A 24,430-nucleotide genomic window follows, 5' to 3' on the forward strand; every position below is an offset into this window, starting at 1 on the left:
CTCCCGCCGGCGGGCTACGCACTGCGCAGCCTCAGACGCAGCCGCCCAGGTGGGCGGAGAAGGAAGGCAGGTGCGCAGGCGGCTCCCTAAGCGGCCTCCCGTGGAACCTGGGAGGAGCCCCCCCGCCCGGGAGGGGGGCTCAAAAATTAGTGTTGGTTCAAGAATATAGTGAAACAACCATTTCTATGAATCTCATAAGCATGATGTTGAGAAAAGAGGCCGGATGCCGGAGTGCATGTTGGCTGGTTCCATTTGTATAGATCAGAACTGTTCTTTGGGGGGCGTCTGCATGGCTCAGTCCAGTACCTTAGGTGTGGACTCTTTTTTGTTGTTAAATTTAATTTATTTATTCGTTCATGAGAGAGGCAGAGACACAGGCAGAGGGAGAAGCAGGCTCCATGTAGGGAGCCTGACGTGGGACTCGATCCCAGGTCTCCAGGATCAGGCCCTGGGCTGAAGGCAGGTGCTAAACCGCTGAGCCACCCGGGCTGCCCAGGTGTGGACCCTTGATGTGGGCTCAGGTCATGATGTCAGGGTCGGGATCTGGAGGCTGGAGTGAAGCTCAGTGCTCAGTGCAGTCTGCTTGAGATTCTCTCACTCTCCCTCTGCCTGTCTCTTCTGTGCTCGCTGCCCCTCTATCAAATAAATCTTAAAAAAAAAAAAAAAAAAAAAACAAGGGCACCTAGGTGGCTCAAAGTGGTTGAGCCGCTACCTTCACAGCTCAGGTCTTGGTCCTGGGGTCCTAGGATCAAGTCATGTATGGGGTTCCTGCAGGGAGCCTGCTTCTCCCTCTGCCTATGTCTTTGCCTCTCTGTGTCTCTCATGAATAAATAAATAAAAATCTTTGGAAAAACAGAAACTACCCTTTGCTGTTAGATGTCAGCAAGGTGACCTGCCTTGGAGGATTGGGTATGAGAGGGAGGGGGTCAATGCGGAGCTGATAGGATAGGGTTCCTCCTGTTGTCTCTCTGGATCTGGGTGCTGGTGAGGTGGGTGTGGTCCTTTGGAGGAAGTTCATTAAGCAGCGAACTTGTTCATTTTTCAGGATGTATGTTGTACTTGAATAAAAAAAAGTATAAAGAGAAAAGGAAAGGGGACAAAGAAAAGAAAGAAAGGAAAGAAAAAGAAAGAAAGAAAGAAAGAAAGAAAGAAAGAAAGAAAGAAAGAAAGAAAGAGAGAAAGAAGAAAGAAAGAAAGAAAGAAAGAAAGAAAGAAAGAAAGAAAGAAAGAAAGAAGAAAAAAAGAAAAAAACCACAATGAATTCAAGTATATGTGTTAAGAAGGAAAATTTTCCAGGCACCTGGGTGGTTCAGTCGGTTAAGCATCTGCCTTTGGTTCGAGTCATAATCTCAGGGCCCTGGGATGGAGCCCCCGTGTTCAGGCTCCCTGTTCTTCCAGGAGCCTGATTCTCTTTCCTGCACCCCCTCTTTGTGCATGCACTCTCTATCTCTCAAATCAATAAAATCATTTTTTTTAAGTGGTCACACTAAAGAGTTCAGTGTGTGTCCATGTAGTAACCTTTTAACTTCAAAAGGGATCTTCTTGCTGGGAAACATTGAGAGCATGTTGGCGAAGTCACCCTCATTGCCCTCGGGTTGGGAGCTGCCCTGGAGCCTGCAGAGTGCCTGGCACTACCACCTGTCCTCTGGCTGCCTCACTCACTCAGGCATTGGACAAAGAAATAAAAGGGCGCCTCCTCCTTTGATAAGGGCCTAGACAGGGCAACACCTTGCAGGTGTGGTTCCCGAGGCCCTAGAGCCCAGCTCAAGAGTTGATACGTGTCTCATTTGCTTCTCATAGTAGCCTTGTGGCTCCTTTTTTACCTATAAGGATATTGAAGGTCACACCATTAGTGAGTATGTGACAGAGGGAGGACTTGAAAATTTAGCTTAAAAGGGAAAGGAAAGATGAGTAAATGTGTATGGATGGGAGGGATAGGTGACAGACATGGAAAGTAGCTCCTAATTCCTCACCTTGAGGTGTGGAGGCTGAGAGGCTGGAGTACCCACACTGCCCACTCTGCCCACCCTCTTGTAGATGGAAGGTGGCTGGTATCTTGATACCTCTGTCTGCTGGGTTTCATAATCTTGAGCAAATCACTACTCAATCAGTTGACTTTCCTGACCTGTAATAAAGGAGGGAACTTCCCATCTCAGACAGCCCCCCACTGCTTTGGTGATCTAAGAAGATAAGGACCAAGTGCTGGAGTAATGACAAACCAAGAGTAAATGCCGTGCTCTGGAAGATGAAACCCTGATTGGAGAAGGAGTCAGGCTTTCTGCCCCTGGACGCCGCCAAGTAAGCACCGTTAAAGTCTCCCCTCCCACCGCCGTCATGTCTAAGTCAGAGTCTCCCAAAGAGCCCGAGCAGCTGCGGAAGCTCTTCATCGGAGGTTTGAGCTTCGAAACGACCGATGAGAGTCTGAGGAGCCATTTTGAGCAATGGGGGACGCTTACGGACTGTGTGGAAATGAGAGACCCCAACACCAAGCGCTCCGGAGGCTTTGGGTTCGTCACATACACCACCGTGGAGGAGGTGGACGCGGCCACGAACGCCCGGCCGCACAAGGTGGACGGAAGAGTGTGGAACCAAAGAGGGCTGTCTCCCGAGAAGATTCTCAAAGACCCGGTGCCCACTTAACTGTGAAAAAGATTTTTGTCGGTGGCATTAAAGAAGACACTGAAGAACATCATCTAAGAGATTATTTTGAACAGTATGGGAAAATCGAAGTGATTGAGATCATGACTGACCGAGGCAGTGGCAAAAAGAGAGGTTTCGCTTTTGTGACCTTTGACGACCACCACGACTCTGTAGACAAGATTTTCATTCAAAAATACCATACTGTGAATGGCCACAACTGTGAAGTAAGGAAAGCCCTATCGAAGCAAGAGATGGCTAGTGCTCCGTCCAGCCAAAGAGGCCGAAGTGGTTCTGGAAACTTTGGTGGTGGTTGTGGAGGTGGTTTTGGTGGGAATGACAACTTTGGTCGTGGAGGGAACTTCAGTGGTCGAGGTGGCTTCGGTGGCAGTCGAGGTGGTGGTGGATACGGTGGCAGTGGGGATGGCTATAATGGATTTGGTAATGACGGAAGCAACTTGGAGGTGGCGGAAGCTATAACGATTTTGGCAATTACAACAATCAATCCTCAAATTTTGGACCCATGAAAGGAGGAAATTTTGGAGGCAGAAGCTCTGGCCCCTATGGTGGTGGAGGCCAATACTTTGCCAAACCACAAAACCAAGGTGGCTATGGCGGTTCCAGCAGCAGCAGCAGCTATGGCAGTGGCAGAAGGTTTTAATTACTGCCAGGAGACAAAGCTTAGCAGGAGAGGAGAGCCAGAGAAGTGACAGGGAAGCTACAGGTTACAACAGATTTGTGAACTCAGCCAAGCACAGTGGTGGCAGGGCCTAGATGCTACAAAGAAGACATGTTTTAGACAATACTCATATGTATGGGCAAAAAACTCAAGGACTGTATTTGTGACTGATTGTATAACAGGTTATTTTAGTTTCTGTTCTGTGGAAAGTGTAAAGCATTCCAACAAAGGGTTTTAATGTAGATTTTTTTTTTTTTGCACCCATGCTGTTGATTGCTAAATGTAATAGTCTGATCATGACGCTGAATAAATGTGTCTTTTTTTAAATGTGCTGTGTAAAGTTAGTCTACTCTGAAGCCTTCTTGGTAAACTACCCCAACAGTGTGAAGTTAGAATTCCTTCAGGGTGATGCCAGGTTCCACTCGAAATTTATTTGCAACCTGCTTGGGCACAGAAGCCATTGTCTCCATAAACCTTGGTGTGGTTGAACTGACAGTTAATGTGTTGTGACCTGGAGTTCACCGTTAAAAGGGTCACCCAAGCAAAGTCCTGGAGTTTATTTGGTTATTATGATTGTTGGCACATCCTATGCAATATATCTAAATTGAATTATGGTATCAGATAAAATTATAGATGGGATTAAAGCTTGTGTATCGTCCATTATCATGTGTAATCAATAAATGATTTAATATTCTCTTGAAAAAAAAAAAGGAAAAGGAGTCAGGATTGTTTCCCTAGGGAGAAAGGAACAAGATGCATCACCCACCAGCCAGTGGTGCTTCAGAGCTCAGCCAGCCCTGCTTGTCCTACTTGCCCACTTGACATAAATCACATATTAAATTCAGTCCTTCCAGGGATCCCTGGGTGGTGCAGCGGTTTGGCGCCTGCCTTTGGCCCAGGGCGCGATCCTGGAGACCCGGGATCGAATCCCACGTCGGGCTCTCGGTGCATGGAGCCTGCTTCTCCCTCTGCCTATGTCCCTGCCTCTCTCTCTCTCTCTCTCTGTGACTGTCATAAATAAATAAAAATGTTCAAAAAAATTTAAATAAATAAATAAATAAATAAATAAATAAATAAATAAATAAATTCAGTCCTTCCCAAGGTCAGGAGGGTAGTTTCCCCTTCCAGAGACTGGAGGTTGAACCCTAGCAGGGTCACCTGATGGCTAAGATATAGACTGAGGCTTTGGAATTCCTGCACCACCTCATACTACCTGTGAGACACGACTTCACAAGAAGTCACTTTCCTTCTCCCCCAGAGCCTCAGATTTTAAGTTTTAAAAGGAAATAAGAATAGTATTCACTGAGGGGGGCACTTGATGGGATGAGCACTGGGTGTTATGCTATATGTTGGCAAATTGAACTCCAATAAAAAATAAAAATAAAAATAAAAAATAAAAAGAGAATAGTATCCACTTCAGAGGCTGTTGTGGATTAACTGAAGTGACGATAGTGACAAGCTTCACCTGGAACATTCATTCTCAATGGCACACTCAAGGGAATAAAAAATGGTTGTTGGGGAGGGGAAAAACTTAACTCTATGAATAGGTCATAGATACAGATACAGGACACAAACAAATTTGTAGTATAACTGCAGTATTGAAATATCATGGGGTGGAGCACCTGGTGGCTCAGTGGTTGAGCATCTGCCTTCGACTCAGGGCATGATCCCAGGGTCCTGGGATCGGTCCTGCACCAGGCTCTCTGTATGATGCCTGCTTCTCCCTCTGCCTGTGTCTCTGCCTCTCTCTCTCTCTGTCTCTATGAATAAATAAATAAAATCTTAAAATTAAAAAAGAAAACCTTGAACAGATGTTTATTATAGTATTATTCACAATAGCAGAAAGGTAGGAACAACTCAAATGTCCATCAACTGATGAATGGATAGGCTATAACATGATAACATGATGTAGCCATGCAATGGGATCTTCTTGAGTCATAAAAAGGAATGAAGTCCTGATTCAGACTACAACATGGATGAACCTGGAAAATGTTATGCTGAAAGAAGGCAGTCAGACACAAAAGGTCACATATTGAATAATTCTCCACTTCTGTGAAATGTCCAGAATGGACAAATGCATAGAAACTGAAAGTAGGTTCGTGGTTATTGGGGGACTGGGCAGTTGAGGAGGCAGGGGTGGGGATGGGAAGTGACTGCTAATGGGGACGGGTTTCTTTTGGGGGGGAACGAAAATGTTTCAGAATCAGACAGTGGTGGCGGTTGAACAACCTTGCGAATATGCTTTAAAAACACTGCTGAATTGTACACTTTAAAAGGGCGAATTTTATGGTATGTGAATTATATCTCAATAAAGCTGTCATTTTTAAATGTTCAGGGGAAAAAAATTGTATAAAAAGGCTGGCAGTGTGGGGGAGGGAGGGACAAGAATGAAAGTAAATGGTTGACCTACAGCGTACCCATGAGGAGCGTCAAGATATGCATTTCGGTGGTGGTATTTTTATTATTTTTACAGATCTATAATCTGTTAACTGAAGCCCTTGGGGCCAGATATGTTTCTGCATTCAGAATATTTTGGATTTTAGAAAGGCAATATGGCACACGTACATGTAACCATCTGGCAAGGATCAGGAGAACACCCAGTAAACCAACATTAACATTTCTGCAGGGGTGGCTCAGTTGTCCCTTGGTTTCAGCTTAGGTCGTGATGTCGATGTCATGGAATCAAGCCCCTCATGGGGCTCCCCACTCAGGAGGGAGTCTGCTTCTCTGTCTCCCTACTTGAGCTCTCTCTCTAAAATAAATGAATACATTACAAAAATTTTTTTTCTGCAGGGAAACAGATATACTTTTACACTGAATGAGCCAAAGAAGGGCTCTAAGTCTTTACTGTCCAATACAACAGCCGCATGTGATTGTCGGGTTCTTGAAATGAGGCTAGCCTGTATTGAAGTGTGCCTCAAGTGTAAAATGCCAGATTTCAAAGACTTCATTTGAGAAAACTGATATTTTAAAAAATGTTACAAAGTTAATCACTGTCATATTGATTACAAGTTGAAATGATATTTTGGGTCCATTGGTTCAAATACAATAAATAGATCATTAAAATTGTTCACCTGGGGTGCCTGGTTGGCTCAGTCGGTGGAGTGTCGGACTCTTAATTTTAGCTCAGGTCTTGATCTCAGGATTGTGGATCTGGGCCTCCTGTTGGGCTCCACGCTGGGCATGGAGGCTACTTAAAAAAAAACTTTTTTTTTTTTTTTTTTTTTAATTTCACTTGCTTTTCTTTGCTTCTTAAGATGTGGCTACCAGAAGATTTTTAAGTGCCCACGTGGCTTGCCTTTGCAGCTTATATTCTGTTTCTTACTGGACAGGCACTGCCCTCAGAAATCTGTCAGTTCTGGCAGATGTGCCTTCAAACAAGCTTATTCCAAACTTATTTTTAAAAAAAACAACAAGGGACACCTGGACTGCTCAGTGGTTTGGCACCTGCCTTCAGCCCAAAGTGTGATCCTGGAGACCCGGAATCAAGTCCCATGTCGGGGTCCCTGCTTGGAGCCTGTTTCTCTCTCTGCCTCTCTCTCTGCCTGTGTCTCTGCCTCTCTCTTTCTGTATCTCTCATTAATAAATAAATAAAATCTTTTTTAAAATTAAAAATTAAATTAAATCTAAAAAACAACAAGGAAAAAAAAAGCCAAAATCTTTATGTTTCAGTGCATTTAGATGTCTAAAGTATGACTCCAATTGTAGATCCAAGATGTAGTCCGCAGGCCTAGAGAACCAGCAATGAGAAGGAAAGGGGGAAGCTTGCAGCCAGCTGGCTCCACTCCAGAGCTGGCCTCCCACAGCCTGCTGCCAGGCCACCCCCAGCTGCTGGGTCAGCCCGGCTCAGGGATTATCTGCAGCTCTGCAGGGGAGGGGCAAGGAGGAGGCGGAAGGAGGAGGCTATGTGGGGGCCAGCGGCCCAGGGCTGAAGCACGCGACCAGCCTCAGGCAGAGGACCAGCCATGTCCAGCCCAGGGCTCCTGCTCCTGCTCTTGCTGCTGGCAGCGCCACCCCCGCTGCGGCCCTCCTCGCTGGCACTGCCAGACACCCCGGAGGGCAAGGCCACCATCGTGGGCTTTATCCTCTCGGCACTGGAGAGAGCCACCTCCTTCCTGAAGAAGAGGCTATCTGAAATTAACCTGGACGGTGTGGTGGGGTTCCGGGTCCTGGAAGGTGGGTGCATGTTCATTCCTCTGGACTGGCCCTTGGAAAGCCGGTTCTCAGCCTGTCACCTCCTTGCTCTGCTGGGAGCCTTGCTCCCTCTGGGTGTCTTGGGGGCCCTGCTGTCCTCTGCTGGGAGCCTTGCTCCCTCTGGGTGTCTTGGGGGCCCTGCTGTCCTCTGCTGGGAGCCTTGCTCCCTCTGGGTGTCTTGGGGGCCCTGCTGTCCTCTGCTGGGAGCCTTGCTCCCTCTGGGTGTCTTGGGGGCCCTGCTGTCCTCAATTATTTAAGAGGCAAAAAGGATTCAGAGGCCACATGGGAAAAGATTTGGAAATTATTATTTTCCTGAGATGAAATGATTCACTTGACAGTGCCAATCCTGATATGTCAAGGACAAGATGGGCAGAGGGGGGTGTACAGGAGGGCGGCTATGGGCAAAACCAGAAACTCTGAGGAGCAGGATCCAACTCCACTCCCCCTACTCCCAGCCAAAGCCACCTCAAGGCTCCAAGAAAAGAGCCAAGTGTTTGTTCAGCTTTCAGGGATTAAGATCACCTACAAGGAGCTGGCAATAGACCAAGGCAAGCAAGGAACCACCCCCCCACACACCCCTCAAGTTGCAAGGAACCCCTCTCCCAAGGCCCCCTTGCCCTTAGTAACAAAGAGCTGACTTGGAACCAGCCTGAGGCTCTGGCCAGCCCCACTTTCACATCACCCCCTCTGGGTAGTCAGTGCAGCTTACCACCCACTGCCCACCCAGACTCCAGGTCCCAGCAGGAGGAGAGGCTCTGGAACAGGTCTGCCTCTGTGCCTGACCTCCCCCAGGAGGCATCCTGGAGAGTCTGAAGATCCAAGACCCTCTGAAGCTAGGACCAGGGTCTCCATTTAATCTCAGCCCCACCCTATAATGCCTCTAGAAATGAATAATAGGAGATCCCTGGGTGGCTCAGTGGTTCGGCTCCTGCCTTCAGCCCAGGTGTGATCCTGGAGATCCAGGATCGAGTCCCGCGTCGGGCTCCCTGCATGGAGCCTCTCTCTCTCTCTCTCTCTCTCTCTCTCTCTCTCTCTCTCTCTCTGTCTCTCATGAATAAGTAAAATCTTAAAAAATATATATCCTTAAAAAAAAAAAAGAAATGAATAATAGTAAAAGACCACAGGACTGGCTTCCCCGTTGGGCACAGGATACTTTCAGGGGCCCACAAATTTTTTTGATTTCTCTGAAAGTCAGAAAGAATAAAAATGAATTTTAGGTCAAAGAGAATAATATAGAATATAAGCATATCCATCTTTATACTAATGCAGTCTTAAGACATACGCTTTAATCTATTTTTTTTAATAAAGGAAGGGGCCCGCAAAACCACAGCATGTGACCCGGCAAATGTGCCTTGAATGTCACCCAGGCACTGGCTGCGTGTAATTGCCAGACAGCCCAGACAGGAATGTGCTCTGTTTTGCTTTCTGCAGGTGAAGACTTTGAGGCACAGAGAGGTTCAGTAACCTCCCTACGCCTCACAGCTGATAGGAAGGGGGGCGGGGTCTAGTATTCAAATCCACCTGCTGTAACAGCCCTTGAGGGAAGGGTGGGCATTGCACTGATTTTTCTGACCACCCTGGAAGTCAGCCACAGCACTGGGCTCCCTCCAAGCAGCCGTTGAATAAACATTCCTGGAATAGGTAACAGACTTTTGTCAGCAGCTGTCCCATGGACCTGTCGGTTCCTCATGAAGAGGGGAAGGAAGGGCAGGTGGTTCCCTCGGCTGTGTGCTTTCTGGGGTCCGTGAGGTAATAAAAGATGAAGTTTGCTAAGTACCTGCTAAGCACTGAAACAATGTAAGCCCTCCTGTGGGACATTTCTCTGACTTCTCCCCACAATCCCTAAAGTAAGTTCATTATGATTATCCCCTTTTTACCAATGAGAGGACAGGCTTTAAAAGAGAATGTCCAGGGCAGCCCAGGTGGCTCTGCAGTTTGGCGCCACCTTTGGCCCGGGGCATGATCCTGGAGACCTGGGATTGAGTCCCACATCAGGCTCCCTGCGTGGAGTCTGCTTTTCCCTCTGCCTGTGTCTGTTCCTCTCTCTGTCTCTCATGAATAAATAAATAAGGTCTTAAAAAAAAAAAAAAGAATGTCCAAGGTCACACAGCCAGCATGTGCAGGTGGTGGGCTTAGAACCCTGCTCTGTCTGACTTGGCACCCGTTACCTGAATCATTACAGGGTCGATGTGGCTGGGAAGGAGGGACGAGGCAGCCCAAGCTGACACCACACAACAACCTTAAACCAAGGCCACCCCCTCCTCTCCTCTCCACGGCTCTACTCTATCCCTTTGCAATAACCTGATACATAACAAATGATCCCCAAACTTAGCTGCATAAAACAATGAAACAGTTATCATTTCTGTTTGTCAGGGATCCAGGAACTGTTGGGCTGGGTGGTTCTGGCTCAGGGTCTCACATAAGGTTGGAGTCATGATGTCAGCCGGGGGTGTGATCATCTGAAGGCTTGACTAGGGCCAGAGGAGCCACCCCATTCACTTCCAGGTAACCCCTGGAGGCCTCAATTCCTCACCACATGGCCTCACCAAATGGCTATGTGAGTGCCCTTGCAACATGGCAGCTGGCTTCCCCTAGAGCAAGTGACTCCAGAGAGAGCAAGGTAGAAGCCTCAACATCTTTTACAGCCAAGCCTTGAAGGTCACACACCATTGTTTCCCCTAGTTTCTTACTGGTTTTAGGGGTCAGCCCCATACAGTGCAGGAGGGGCTTGGAAGGGTGTGAAAAACTGGCTGGCCAGGTAAGGTCCTATCCTCATTCTTGGCCTCCTGGGAGACAGAAGAAGTTTACATTCTGGGGGACCCAGGAGCAATAAGATACCCATTGATCCCCCAGATCCATTCTGCTTGGGGCTAGACAGGTGGACATTAACTCTACCAGAGAAAAGCACCCCTCCAGCTGCCTCTGCCAGCCAGGAGGGTGAACCAGAAGGTGGCAGCAACAGCCACACAGGCAGGGAGAAATACCACCAGGAGGCCAGGTTGGGTGCACCTCACTGCTAACTCAGCTACCGCTTCTGGGTTTCATCTGCTGTAGAGCCAAGCAGTCTGGAGCAAGGCTTCAGAAGCAGACGGCCTAGGTTCAAGGGCAGGGAGAGAGTCATGCCTGGAAAAGGATGTTACAGGGCCTGTCATCCCACAAAACTTGCTTAGAACCCTCTTTTTTTTTTTTAAGATTTTATTTATTTATTCATGAGAGACAGAGAGAGAGAGAGAGGCAGAGACACAGGCAGAGGGAGAAGCAGGCTCCATGCAGAGAGCCTGATGCAGGACTCAATCCTGGGTCTCCAGGATCACACCCCGGGCTGAAGGCAGCGCTAAACCGCTGAGCCACCCAGGGGCTTAGCACCCTCTTAAACCTCATCTACCCTCCCCACCAAAGTCTCTACCTGAAGCAGAGAACAACTCAAGCCAAGTCTCACCCTCTCAGCCCTGTGCTGAGGCTTTCCCTCACCTCTCCTCTCTTGACCACCTCTTTTGTCCTCACTATACTATTTTCTCCCACCCCTGCGGAGCCACTGCTAATCCAAAAGGCACCTCTGTGAGGATTAGAAAAAGATGTCTCCTTCCTCAAGTCACTTGCCTGCCATCTGCTGGAAAATTGTCTCAGTACATATACAAATCCATGATAGGAATATATACTGCTCTTGTGCAGTGTACAACCTGCTCAACTGTGTATAGTTGTACACTTGTACACAGTGGCTCTCCACTCAGTCCCTTCCTCATCTTTTTCTCCTGTAGAGCAAACCTTAAATCTCCCTAATCAATACTTACGACTAAACAGAGTATTAAGTGTTTACTCTGTACTATGAACAATGCTAAGTCCTCTCTATACATCAGTTCATTTAATCCTTACAACCACCCACTCCAAGAAGTAAAGAACATCATTCCCCATTTTATAGATGAAGAAAGTAAAATGGAAATAAATTAAATATCTTTCTCAGGTCCCCCAACAAGAAAGTGTTAGAGTCAGGATCTGAACCCAGGCCCACCTCCAAAAATCAAGCTCTTAGCTGCCAACTTCTAGCACTCCAGCCCCACTCCCATCACACCCACATCACCTGGCTGAGCCCCACAAGACCTAATTTCTAATAAGCTCAGCCAAGTCTTTCTTCTCAGAAGCTGGAGGAGGCAGGGAGGCTCAGGAAGCATTATAAGTTAGGATAATTTTTCCTGTCTAAGTGGTTTGTCAAATGATGAAATGAACGAAGTCTTTTCCTTTCCAGTGCAGCTAAAAGGTGTTCAGGAAAAGTGGGCCCAGGACCCCCAGCTGCAGCAGCTGAGCCTGCGTGTGGCGAAGCTGGTGGAAAAGCTAGCGCCTCTCCTTCACAGATCCATCTTCTACCTCAAGCTGAGTGACCCCAAGTACCTAAGAGGTAATAGCAGGAGAGTAGAGTCCCATTTCTTCAGGAACACAGCATCTGAGGGTGCTCCTCCCGGTGTCAGGGAGGGTCTGGGACAGTCTGTAACCGAGTTCTAGTGGGACGAACACACCACAGGCTGACCCTGGGGAATGTTTGGTCATCCCTGACCAGATTGAGATGACCTCTCCCACCCACATGGGGAGTAGGGAACATGTCTCCTTGTTCAGCTAACCCAGCTTGGTAGCCTTCATCCTAGACCAGAGTGGAGGGTCTGGTCTGTCCCAGAGAGTAGGGTATCTCAAAAGAATTTAGCCCTTTGTGCATCAAACATTAGCAACCTGCTATTATTTGTATCTCTCTGACCCACCCTATAAGCCTGGCATGAACCATTCCGGAGGGTGGTGGAGGCAGACGACCTATAAAACCAGCCCCACCTGCCTATCCAGCCTCCTAGACTCCCAGCTCCCAGTCAGGTGTGTGGGAGCAAATGAGGAGATAATTATCCCGTCCATCCTTCCTTTTCAGACAACAGCCTGGCTGCACACCCCAGCCCTCCTCCCTACCTCTGATCTCCAGGTCCCCCACCTCCTCCCAGGCCTGATCCTAAGACCATCCCAACTTGTGTCACCCTAATGATGTCCCTTGACATCTGTTTTGTAAGAACTCCGCTTTCTAACCAAACCAAAGGAGTCAACTAACCCTTTTTGTATGTCTCATGCTTCCATGGGATAAAGTGGATTTGATCAAAACCTGTCCCAAAAAACAAAAACCCTGTCCCAACACTATTCTTATTGATTAAAAAAAATTTTTTTTAAGTTAGTTTTTTAACTCTCAGCTTCCTGAGAGTTTCAAATACAATGTGTAACCAGCAGGCAAGGCTCAGAGCCCCGAGCAGGCTTGTATGTGGTTAGGGCTACCTGGACAGGGACACCTAGTTCCTTGGCTTGGGCTGCAGGAGCCTGGGTGCAGTTAGGCAAGTCTTGGCCCACCACTTCTCAGTGTCTTCCTCCTCACCTCACCTCTTTACCAGAGTTCCAGCCAACCATCCAGCCTGGGTTTTGGAAGCTTCCGCGTGCCTGGACCAGCACAGATGCCTCCATGGTCTACCCCACCTTTGAGCCACAGGACTCCTTCTCAGAGGAACTCAGTGACTCCTGTCTGGTGCAACTGCTGGGAACAGGGTGGGCCCCCTGCACTTGCCCCGCTTCCCAAAATCCCAAAACACTTATTCTCTGTTTGTCCTCCTGTCCCACCCACTCTCCAAGCCCCCAAGGATCAGAGTAAAATCAGGCAAAGCCACCTGCCCAACCACCCTGACACCAACCTCTCCCACCCCCATTGAGCCTAAGCTGGCCCCACTCCCACTCAAGACTTGCAGCCAAGTCCAAACGTCTACCCCACTTCCTGCATGCCCTCCTTTTGCCTGCCACCCATATCCCATTGGTCTCTCAGACCTGAGGGGATCCTTTCAAAAACCACATCTGAACATCCTGCCCCTGGTGTGAAGCTTCCTGTTGTTCTCAGAACAAAGCCCCAACTCCTGCTGTCGTCCCAGGTCTAGGGACCTCTCTCGTCCAGCTCCTGGGGCCCTTGTCACACTCTCAAGAGTACCTACTTTGCCTGTGCCTAGCTGGCATTTGGGGGCCTCCACCTGCCATGCCCCACCCATCCCCATGCCTAAGTAACTGCTTACACTTCAGGGCCACATCCTTCCTCCAGAACCTTCCCTGGCCCCACTGCACAAGACTGACCTCCCCGAGTAGGCTGGCTCTCCTAGCACCACTAGTAGCCGTAGATACAATCTATATTTGTCTATGGTTCTGCCTCCCTCACTGAGCTATAGGTGTCTGAAAGCAGGAATAGAGCCTCATTAAGCTCACCATTTTATCCTGTTGTGCAGTAGCCTTGGAGCATGCCCAGAATCAGCCCTAGGTTCAGAGGACTGCTGTGTAGAGCAGTGCTGGGAAAGAGTATTCTTGGGGGTCCCACAGAGCAATAGGAAGCTGCAGCCCCCTGGAGCTCCCCCAACCCAGGATAACTCCAGTGTCACCTCCCCTATGCTGGAGTTACTGGTTTAGAAAAAGCAAGACATAGTACACCTGTGTTCTATCCAGCAACCCCTTGGGCAGAGCTCGGCGCCTGGAACCTACTGGGTTTCTAAGAACCAGTGGGAGAATAGGGACCAAGGAAGGCTCCATGTCCTCAAACTTCCTTTCAGGCACCCTTCTCTAGAGCCTGATCCACTTCTTCCCCAGGACAGACAGCAGCCAGCCCTGCCGGGTCTCTGACTTCTGCAGAACCCTGATGACCAAGCCTGGCTACTCAGGCTACGGCCTGTCCCACCAGCTGCTCTTCTTCCTCTTGGCCAGAATGGTAAGTGCCCCACATGGGCCAGCCACACACATACAGGACAGAGAAAGATAAAAAGGGGCTCGTGGCAATGTGGCTTTTGTATACTACACACAGGGAAAATAAGCGAGTTTTTGGACACCAAGAAGAAGTCAGAGTAGCCTGCCATCTGTCTGCTGTAACACTATAATACGGAACCAGACTAGGGAGGAGGGATGGTAGGATCCGGATTCTAGTTGGATAGATAGCTTTGCGTGCTGAACTGGATTGTAGGTACCAGGAAAACAAAAAGAGAGAAAGAGTAAAAGAGAAGCAGCAGAAAGAACTCAGCAAACAATACAAATGGACAAGGATTTAGAACATTTGGTCTGTAGCAGCTTCCAGAAAACCCCTGCCTTTGCGGTACCCGATGCTCTTCCAAACCCAAGAGATCAAACATTGCTAATTAATAATAATAATTTTAAATATACATATTTCCTCATATAGAAAAGTAAGGCTCAGGGAATTCCCTGGGTGGATCAGTGATTAGCGCCGCCTTCAGTCCGGGGCGTGATCCTGGAGACCCGGGATCAAGTCCCACGTCGGGCTCCCTGAGTGGAGCTTACTTCTCCCTCTGCTTCTGTCTCTCTGTCTCTCTCTCTGTCTCTCATGAATAAATAAATAAAATCTTAGAAAGAAAGAAAGAAAGAAAGAAAGAAAGAAAGAAAGAAAGAAAGAAAGAAAGAAAGAAAGAAAGAAAGAAAGGTAAGGCTCAGGGGCGCCTGGGGGGCTCAGTTGGCAGTTGGTTAAGCGTCTGCCTTCAGCTCAGGTCATGGTCCCAGGGTCCTGGGATCGAGCCCTGCATTGGGCTTTCTGCTGGGTGGAGAGCCTGCTTCTCCCTCTCCCTCTGCTTCTTCCCCTGTTCATCCTCTCTTTCTGTCAAATAAATAAAATCTTTAAAAAAAGATAAGGCTCATTATCTCTGTGGAAAGATGTTATTCTATGTGCAGAAATTATTAGCTGAGAAGGTGTTTAATGTTTTATTTGGCAGGTTTTAAATTTTTTTAAATTTATTTGTAAGCTGTCACTGTCTAGTATTTCTATAAATAAAATAAAAATCAAATTATGAGGAAAATTATTTTGATTACTAGATTGGACCAGTAGAAAGCTCCTCTGACACATTGCTACAGAAACTGCCTCATCTCATATCCTGTCCTGTCCCTGGGACCCGTCCATGGCCCATGCTTTGAGCAGCACTGAAGCTGCCGGTTGGGTTAGCCTGGAATCTGAACATGACAGCCGCGAATGGCTAGGACACTGTAGAGTCAGGCTTGTGTCAGGCACTTTCTAATTATGGTACCGCCCACCCAGGTGAGCACCTCTGGTGCAGCACCCAGCGACATCCCCCTTTCCCTGTGGCTGAGACCCTTGGGGCTCAGAAAGGTTAACTTAGGGCATCCAGGTGGCTCAGTGGTTGAGCATCTACCTTTGGCTCAGGTCATGATCCCAGAGTCCTGGGATCGAGTCCCACATCAGGCTCCTCACAAGGAGCCTGCTTCTCCCTCTGCCTCTGTCTCTCTCTCTTTATATCTTTCATAAATAAATAAAATCTTAAAAAAAAAAAAAAAAAGGTTAACTGAGCTGGCTCCGGTCACACAGCTCCTGAGTGGCAGAGCCGACTCACACCTAGCTCTTTCTGACCACCCTCCCCCCCCAGTAACAGAGCCCCCAGGAGTCCAGAGGTCTAGATGGGGAAGAAATTCTGGGAAAGGGGGAAAGACTTCTGGAACAGAGTGTGGGTATGTCACCCATACCACTAACTCCCCTGTTTCTGGCTGTTTGTTCCCCCTCAGAAGGGGTGCACCGAGGGGCCGTTTCGCCAGAGCCAGCACTACATGAACCTCTTTTGTGCCAACATGATGGACCTGAACTGGAGAGCTGAGGCCATCGGATATGCCTACCCCACGCGGGACATCTTCATGGAAAACAGTGAGCCCTGGCATTCCTCTCTAGGGACAAAGCAGTGGAGTGTCCCTGATTCAGAGGGCACGCGTGCACACATGCGAACAGCTCCAGTAGGACTGCCAGATTTAGCAAATAAAAATACAGGGTGCTCAAGAAAATTTGAACTTCAGATAAACTGAATATATTTTTAGTATAAGCATATCCTGGACATTCCATGGGATATACTTATGCTTTAAAATTTGCATTTGTGTTTATTGGACACTCAAATTTAATTGGCCATCCTATATTTCATCTGCCACTATGTGACTGCTTCCTGCCCCCAAAGGCTGACCAGTGATGGAGCTTTGGACTGACAGCCTAGCTGACTGGCAAACAGACTTTGAAGCCTCAGAGATGAGGCAGAAAAGGAGTCTCTGGGGGGCTGCTCCTTGGCTTGGGCATCTAGATCCCTCTATGGACCTCAACTCTTGAGTGCCTCCAGTGAAGGCCCTAAATGGAAGGCAGGGCCTAGCCTGGGAGCTGCCTTCTTCCGGCCACTGCATTGAGCACCCACCTCCCCGGCAGGAGGAGGCAGGTGGCACTGTACAGCCTTGGGCATGGAAGCAGGTGGGCCTGGAGGGGCAGGCCTGTAGAGGTCCTCTGTCTTTGCTTCCAGTCATGTTTTGCGGAATCAGCGGCTTCTTGGATTTCTACAAGCTCCGGTGGCTGGAAGCCATTCTCAACTGGCAGAAGTCACAAGAAGGATGCTTCGGGAAGCCTGGTGAGCTGCACTTCCACGCTGGCTGGGAGCAGGAGGCTGATGGGGGGTGGTAGTGGTAGAGTGGTCTTAGTAGCTCAGAGAGATGTGCAACATGTATATGCACACAAATCCACATGTGAACACACACTCACACACACACAGAAATAGGCTTGGACCTTTGGAAGCCAAAACTTTGCAAAATAGGAGACAGTCTTTTTGGAAGGTGTTGGTCCCCAACACCTGCGTGAACAAGTCCATTCTTCAGTAAGTATTCCCTGAGCACCTGCTCTGTGCCAGGCTTTGGGGAAAATGAGAGCCCTGAAGAAAAGAGGCAGAAAGTCCCTAAATTAACCAATAAGTGAAATAATTGTTCAATAAGTTCTGATAAGGGCTGTAAAGGAGACAACAGGCTCCTTTAGAAAGAAAGGAATATGGAAGAAGGTTCTTTGGGTAGGAGTATTCAGGCAAGATGTCTGGAGCAGGTGACATAGATGTAGAGGCAGAGAGGACATAGCCCCTTTCCACCTGGGTGATCCTGGGCAGCTTGTCCTCTTTGCTGTAAGTCACTTCACCTCACTGAGCCTTGATTTCCTCATCTGTAAATAAATGAGTATAATATCTCCTTCCTGGAGCACCTGGGTGGCTCAGATGGTTAAGCATCTTCCTTCAGCTGAGGCCATGAACTCAGGGTCCTGGAATCGAGCCCTGCGTCAGGCACCTTGCTCAGTGGGGAGTCTGCTTCTCCCTCTGCCTCTCTCCTCCTCTCATGCTCACTCTCACTCTCAAACAAATAAATAAAATCTTTAATAAAATAAAATGAAAAAATAAATAAATGAATAAATAAAATAAAATAAAATAATCCCTTTCCTGAGCTGTGAGGAGTTAACATAATACATAATACATCTGTCCTGTGCATGATACAGAGGAGGCTCCCAATAAATGCTGAAGCTTGGGATCCTCAAGGAGGCAAACCTTTTGAAATAAGATAGTCTAGGGATGCCTGGGTGGCTCAGGGGTTGAGTGCCTGCCCTTGGCCCAGGGGTAATCCTGGAGTCTGTGGATCGAGTCCCACATCAGGCTCCCTACATGGAGCCTGCTTCTCTCTCTATGTCTCTGCCTCTCTTTCTCTGTGTCTCTCATGAATAAATAGATTTAAAAAAAAAACACCTTTTTTTTTTAAAGATTTTATTTATTTATTCATGAGAGACACAGAGAGGGAGAGAGAGAGGCAGAGACACAGGTAGAGGGAGAAGCAGACTCCATGCAGGGAGCCCGACGTGGGACTCGATCCCGGGTCTCCAGGATCACACCCTAGGCTGAAGACGGTGCTAAACCGCTGAGTCAGGATCCCTGGGTGGCGCAGCGGTTTGGCGCCTGCCTTTGGCCCAGGGCGTGATCCTGGAGACCCGGGATTGAATCCCACGTCGGGCTCCCGGTGCATGGGGCCTGCTTCTCCCTCTGCCTGAGTCTCTGCCTCTCTCCCTCTCTGTGGCTATCATAAATTAAAAAAAAAAAAAAAATGCTGAGCCACATGGGCTGCCCTTAAAAAAAAAAAACCTTTTAAAAAAATAAGATAAGCTGTTTTTAAAATAGTGGAGTTTATCAAATGAAGATTCTCAGGCCCCCAGACATACAGATGCGGCAGGCAGAAAGTGGGCCTGTGGAACTTGCATTTTTAAGAAGCTCCTCTTCCTGTTCTGATGTGGGTGGTTGGGGGATCACAACTGGAGAAACATCAGTAGATGACAAGTTTAGGCAGTGTGTAAGGGTATGCAGACAGGTGCTCAAGGAATCTTCTGGAAGAACCTCCAGATTCCAGAGAAGACCTGAGTTACTTGAGGTGTTGTGAGGGGGAGAAGGTTTGGTGAGTAATGTGTAAAAATCCATCTTGAGAAGGTCACCTTTCAATTCTCCCAGCTGCTGAAAATGAAGAATTATCAAAAACCATTCAACACCAACAGCATGTTTTGAGAAGAATGAAGAGGCGAGAAAAACAATTTGCAGGTAATGAAAATACCCAGGGGCCTTCTGGGCATGAAACCAAGACACCCCAGGAAGGCTGCACACATCAGTGGAAATGTGCCCTGGCATCCCTGAAAGGCAGGGTCTGGGACGTGGAGGGCAGGGTAGGAAGTGGGAGTCCAGAGATCTGGTCTCCAGTGGAAGGAACATAAAAGAAGTTTCAGTGTGTTACTGAAAATCACAGGGATACCCCCTTTCTCAGTCAAGGTCAAGTTAGGAGAACAGAACCCACACTGGGAACTTGAGGCAGAGGGAACTTAATGTAGGGAACTCTTCTCAGAGGTGTCAGTCAAGGTCAAGTTAGGAGAACAGAACCCACACTGGGAACTTGAGGCAGAGGGAACTTAATGTAGGGAACTCTTCTCAGAGGTGTTGCAAGAGGTGAACCCAGAAAAGTGAGAAAACCCAGCGATTAATCATTTCAGGAAGCCACTACCCTCCCTGCAGGCTGAGCTGGAGGACTGTGGACTGAGGTGGAGTTAGCAGAGCCTGCAGGGGCTGCTCATGGAGGAGCAAGAGACAGGGAGAAATACCCGATCTTCACAGTTTGTGTCGGCTGTTGCTCAGCCCTAACCATAAGCTGATGGGCAAGGCATCCTGGGAATTGTAGTTTGGAAGGGTCAGTTCACTGTAATCTGGAGCAAAAAGGAGCAGGAGGGAATCTTCAAGCCAACGGGCAAGTGACCAGTGCAATCCCTGTCGCCACAGGTCCAGATGCCCCCAGTTTACACCCATTGTCCTGGAGCCATTAAGAATAGCGCCTCCTTTCCTCCCCAAAGTGTCCTGGTTGAGATGATAAATTACATGGTCAATCCACCTGTTCTCCACTGAGAATCAGATAGTTATATTGAGAAGGGAAGAAAGATTTATAATGGGAGGAAGGGAGGATGAGAGGGAGGGAGGCAGAAAAAAGGAAGAGAAGACCTGATTCATTTTTTTAATTTTTTCAATTTTTTTTTAATTTTTTTTAAATTTTTATTTATTTGTGATACTCACAGAGAGAGAGAGAGAATGAGGCAGAGAGACAGGCAGAGGGAGAAGCAGGCTCCATGCAGGGAGCCCGACGTGGGATTCGATCCCGGGTCTCCAGGATCGCGCCCTGGGCCAAAGGCAGGCGCCAAACCACTGCGCCACCCAGGGATCCCCATTTTTTTAATTAATAAAAAATAAATAACTGCAAGACAGAAGCAGGAAAGGAGGTGGAATAGCAGCTCGAAGAGCAGATGCCCAGTGTATGCTGGTGAATGATCCCAGTAGCTAGATGTCTCCCCATGAACGCCATTGTAACCTCATCGTCTGCCTACGGGTAGCCAAGAGAAGGGAATGGAAGCACAAACCCAAAGGCTGGGTTGGAGAAGGGAGAGACGTTCTCAGTAGACTTCCAGAAGCCCTGGACTAGGCCTGCCTGACCCATGGGGCTGGCACTACCTATGGCCAGGTGGTTGGGGGTCTGCTGTGCATGCCTTGGATTGCTGGCTGCCCCCTAAAAGCAGACAGCTGGACCCTAGGACCATCCTGAGGGCTGGAGCAGGAGCTGCAGAGAGGCCCGAGGTCCCTCCTGGGCCCCTGCGAAGTGAGGACAGTCTAGGAAACTGCCCAGGAGGGAGTGGTGCTTCCTTTCTTTCTGGTGCACACCCCCTGCACATCCATGGAGCCGAGGGCAGCCGGTGTGGAGATTTAGAGCACAGGATTTGAAATCATGCTGTCAAGGTTCAAATCTGCTTCTGCTCCTTCCTTGATGTGAGAGTCGCTCAACCTCTCTGAGCCTCAGTTTCTTTATCTGTAAAATAGGGACCTAGCAGTGCCTCCTTCATCAAGCTCCTGGGGGCTAATATCAGATCACCATGCAGAGTGCTCCCCCTGGCATCTGGTGTATGATAGTGTGGGCTGCTAGGGCTGGTAGTTAGGCTCCTCGAAACCAGCATTCTCCCTCCCTCCCAAGACTCTAGCTGGGTTCCTTCTCTTCTCCAAGTCTGTGAGGGGAGAGGAATGTCCTGACTCCCCCACCACCTGATCAGAAACAAAAGGTGGGTGGCCCCCTTTGAGTTTAGAGAACTAAGTAACATCTGTGGGGTTCTTGTCTCAGGCAGGTGCTCAGGATCACCTGGGACCAGGCAAGACTAAGACAGCAGTGAGGGCGGGTATTGAGGTCAAGAAATGAGCTGTGGAGTTCCTAGCGCTGGGGAGCTCGGCTCTGCTACTTAAACCTCAGTTTCCCTACCTGCAAAATGGGCAATAGGGTGCTGCCCTAGAAGGTCTCATTTGGGGTCTGACAGCAAGGGAAGGTGGGAAAGGGCTGGACAAGGATGTGGCCTCAGGTCAGGTCCCAGGGGAGGGGAGCTCTGGAGTGGAAATCACACCTGAGTCACCCTGCTGACATGGGAGGCTGGGCTTGTGTGTCCTGTATTGGTATGTCATTGGGAGAAAGCATAACCTCCCCAACGAGGAGGTCCCAATAGGCTGGGGTCATCTCTCTGGAGAGGGGAGCCACCAGTGGCCAGCACTCCTAGCAGCTGGTGGCTGGGCACCTGGCCCAGATCTGGCTGGCTGGGGAAGTAGCCAAAAAGCACTCGTAATGGAAACGTGGCCACCATGCAGCTCTCACAGGGAGGACTCTCTCTCTCTCTCCTCAGATAGCTGCTCCTCCCACAACACAGCCATGGCTGTGGCAGCTCTAGGTGGCTTCCTCTACGTCCTAGCCGAATACCCTCCAGCAAGTGGAGAGCTGAGGCAGTCTACACCGGCGCCACCCACGGCCACTGCGACAAATGTTTCCACACCTGCCACTGGCAGATGAAACTGATGCCATTAGGCAGTCCTTTCACCCTGAAGTCCTGGGGGCCATGCCCTCACAAGGAGGCATCAGAAGAAAGGACTAGCAAAGCAACCCAGCTTCATCCCCTTGAGGAGCAGGGCCAGCGAAGGCGATGTGAGGAGGGATCCAGGCGTGGGATCCAGGCGTGGAAGCAGATGAATAAATTTAGAGTGCAATTGAGTCGTGTTTCTCAGCTGTTTGGACAACTTCTAAGGCTCTGTTTCAAGTCACAACACAAATTCCAAGGAGACCCGTAACTTGAGTCTTAAAGGCAATTTGTTCAGGTGTCAACTGTTGCATCTTTCCCAGCGGGAGAAATAAGGGTCCCTGAATGAAACAGTGCAAGTGATGATTGAACTTGAGATATGGTCACAAAAGGCAGCACATAAAATCTTTCTATCCATGCAAGGAGCTCTAGAGTATCATGTCATGTCCTGTCACGGCCGTGTCATCTTACAAAAGGCAGTGTGGCATAATGGTTAATGATGCGGCCCTGTGCCCGGGCTGCCTGAGTCCAGATCCCCAGTTGTCTCGCTGACCAGCTCTGTGTCCTTGGGCAAAGTCATTTAGCGTCTCTGTGACTGTTTCTTCATCAGTACAATCGAGATGATTACAGGACCTGCCTCAGTACTACTTGCAGTGCTGTGACAATCATGTTTTAGGGTACTGAGAACCATTCCTATAATATAGTAAGTGCCAGGTTGAGTGTTACCTGCTGCCACAGCAGGGATGATGTCACATTACATGAGGAGCTTGTCCTGAACCAGCAGGAACAGAGAGAGGACTTGTCAATTTTTCTTATTCCCAGCTTGTACTTCCTCTCTCGTGTTCTTTTTTATTTTAATTTTTTTAAGATTTTATTTATTCATTTGAGAGAGAAAGAGCACATGTGCATGAGCAGCGGGGAGGGGCAGAGGGAGAAGCAGACTCCCACTTAGCTGAACAGGGGGCTCCATCCCAGGCCCCCAGGATCATGAGCCAAAGGCAGACACTTAAACGACTGAGCCACCCAGGTGCCCCCTCCCTCGTCTTCTGCACAGTAAGACTATAAACATGTCAGCGAGACTTTTTTTTTTTAATTAATTTACCTATTTTGTTGAAGTACAGTTGACATACAATCCGCTGGAGCTCTGACACCAATCTAGTGTTGTAGGAAAGATCTTCTGGAACATTATGATGGGTCCAGATGCTGTCTGTGGTGCAGATTGCAGGCTATGTGCAGACGCATGTCAAAAGGGGACTGGGGGGCAGCCCGGGTGGCCCAACCGTTTAGCGCCGCCTTCAGCCCAGGGTGTGATCCTGGAGACCCGGGATCAAGTCCCACGTCATGAGACATGGGACATGAGAAGAAAAATTTACAAAATGAACCCCACTTGAATTGTCACTTCTTTGGGTTGCAGTTGCTGTAGGACACCAAGAAGAGGTAAAAACCCAACGGATCTGTCTCCTCACCACTCCCCCACCCCAGACCTCAGCTCCTCAACTGACAATGAATAACACGAGCATTTAACATGATGTGGAGGTGGGCCTTTGCTTCCTGTATCCTAAACCTGATTTTTCCACCCAGCACTGGCTCACTACCTTCCTAGAGGAGTTTCTCATTGTGTGGCCTGTGGCCACTGGCCTTAGGACCAGTCCAGGAGGCCTTGTTAAACATGCAGATTCTCTAGCCCTGCCTCTAGAGATTCTCATTCAGCCACCAGGAGGGGGCCTGGGGACATGCCTCTTTGGCAAGCAACCAAGGGATGCTGATGCTTCCCCAAGACTGAGAACTGTGGGGTCCCCAGGACTTGGACCTGTATGACATTCAGGTGGTACATAAAGGGAACATCTACAGTTGACACTGGAGCAGTGGCCTCGATCTGGTACATCCAGATGCATAAGTGGTGTCCCTTCATCACACGCTCCTCTACCCTGCAAGATTCTTTTTTTTTTTTTTTAAGGTATTTATTTATTTATTTATGATAGTCACAGAGAGAGAGAGAGAGGCAGAGACACAGGCAGAGGGAGAAGCAGGCTCCATGCACTGGGAACCCGACGTGGGACTCAATCCCGGGTCTCCAGGATCGCGCCCTGGGCCAAAGGCAGGCGCCAAACCGCTGCGCCACCCAGGGATCCCTGCAAGATTCTTTTTGCTGGTCTAGAAATTAAGTGGACATGAGACAGATTAGTAGGAAAAAAACAAAACAAAACAAAAAGTTTAATAACGTGTATACTGTCTGTATACATGAGAGAGACCCGGGAAAACTAAGTAACTCCCCACAATAGCCTAAGCCATCACTTTAAATACCAACTCCAGCTAAAGACAAGAGAAGATTTAAGGGCGTAGGCAGTCATTTATGGGAGGTTATGGGGAAAACACAGTGAACAAAAGTAGATTTAAGTCCATGCTGTCTCTATTGATAACAGTTGCTAGAGACTTAGAGTCATCTATCCCCCCCCTTTCTGATAATGAGATGAAAACACACTTACAAAAGGGTAAATTCTGTTTCCAGAGCTTCCCTTGTGTCTGTAGTTTCTTAAAAACAAATAGCTTAAGATCATCAGTATGCCAAAGAGGCATATCTTGGGGTGGCAAAATTTGCTCCCCTATACCCTCTTCAGCGCTCACACTCACCCCACTGTGATTTTAGGTGCCCCAGCAATGTTCCTCTCAAAAGAGTGTTTCCC

General features: G+C 48.5%; 1 protein-coding gene across 2 annotated transcripts; it reads left to right on the forward strand.

Moving 5' to 3' along the window:
• The first annotated feature begins 7,237 nt into the window (after positions 1-7,237).
• On the forward strand, positions 7,238-21,940 carry C6H16orf89 (chromosome 6 C16orf89 homolog). Of its 2 annotated transcripts, none has more exons than XM_025416594.3 (8): positions 7,238-7,492; positions 11,754-11,903; positions 12,922-13,072; positions 14,147-14,264; positions 16,076-16,208; positions 16,840-16,944; positions 18,841-18,927; positions 21,579-21,940. In XM_025416594.3, exons 1-8 carry the CDS (start codon positions 7,282-7,284, stop codon positions 21,740-21,742), a joined length of 1,119 nt encoding a protein of 372 aa, XP_025272379.1. In that variant the 5' UTR covers positions 7,238-7,281; the 3' UTR covers positions 21,743-21,940. The 2 variants fall into 2 exon arrangements, with proteins under 2 accessions (XP_025272379.1, XP_025272378.1); XM_025416593.3 differs by having other exon boundaries at positions 7,239-7,492; positions 16,073-16,208.
• The last annotated feature ends 2,490 nt before the right edge of the window (positions 21,941-24,430 follow it).

This window comes from Canis lupus, chromosome 6 (assembly GCF_003254725.2).
Source record: "Canis lupus dingo isolate Sandy chromosome 6, ASM325472v2, whole genome shotgun sequence".
Taxonomy (NCBI): domain Eukaryota; kingdom Metazoa; phylum Chordata; class Mammalia; order Carnivora; family Canidae; genus Canis; species Canis lupus.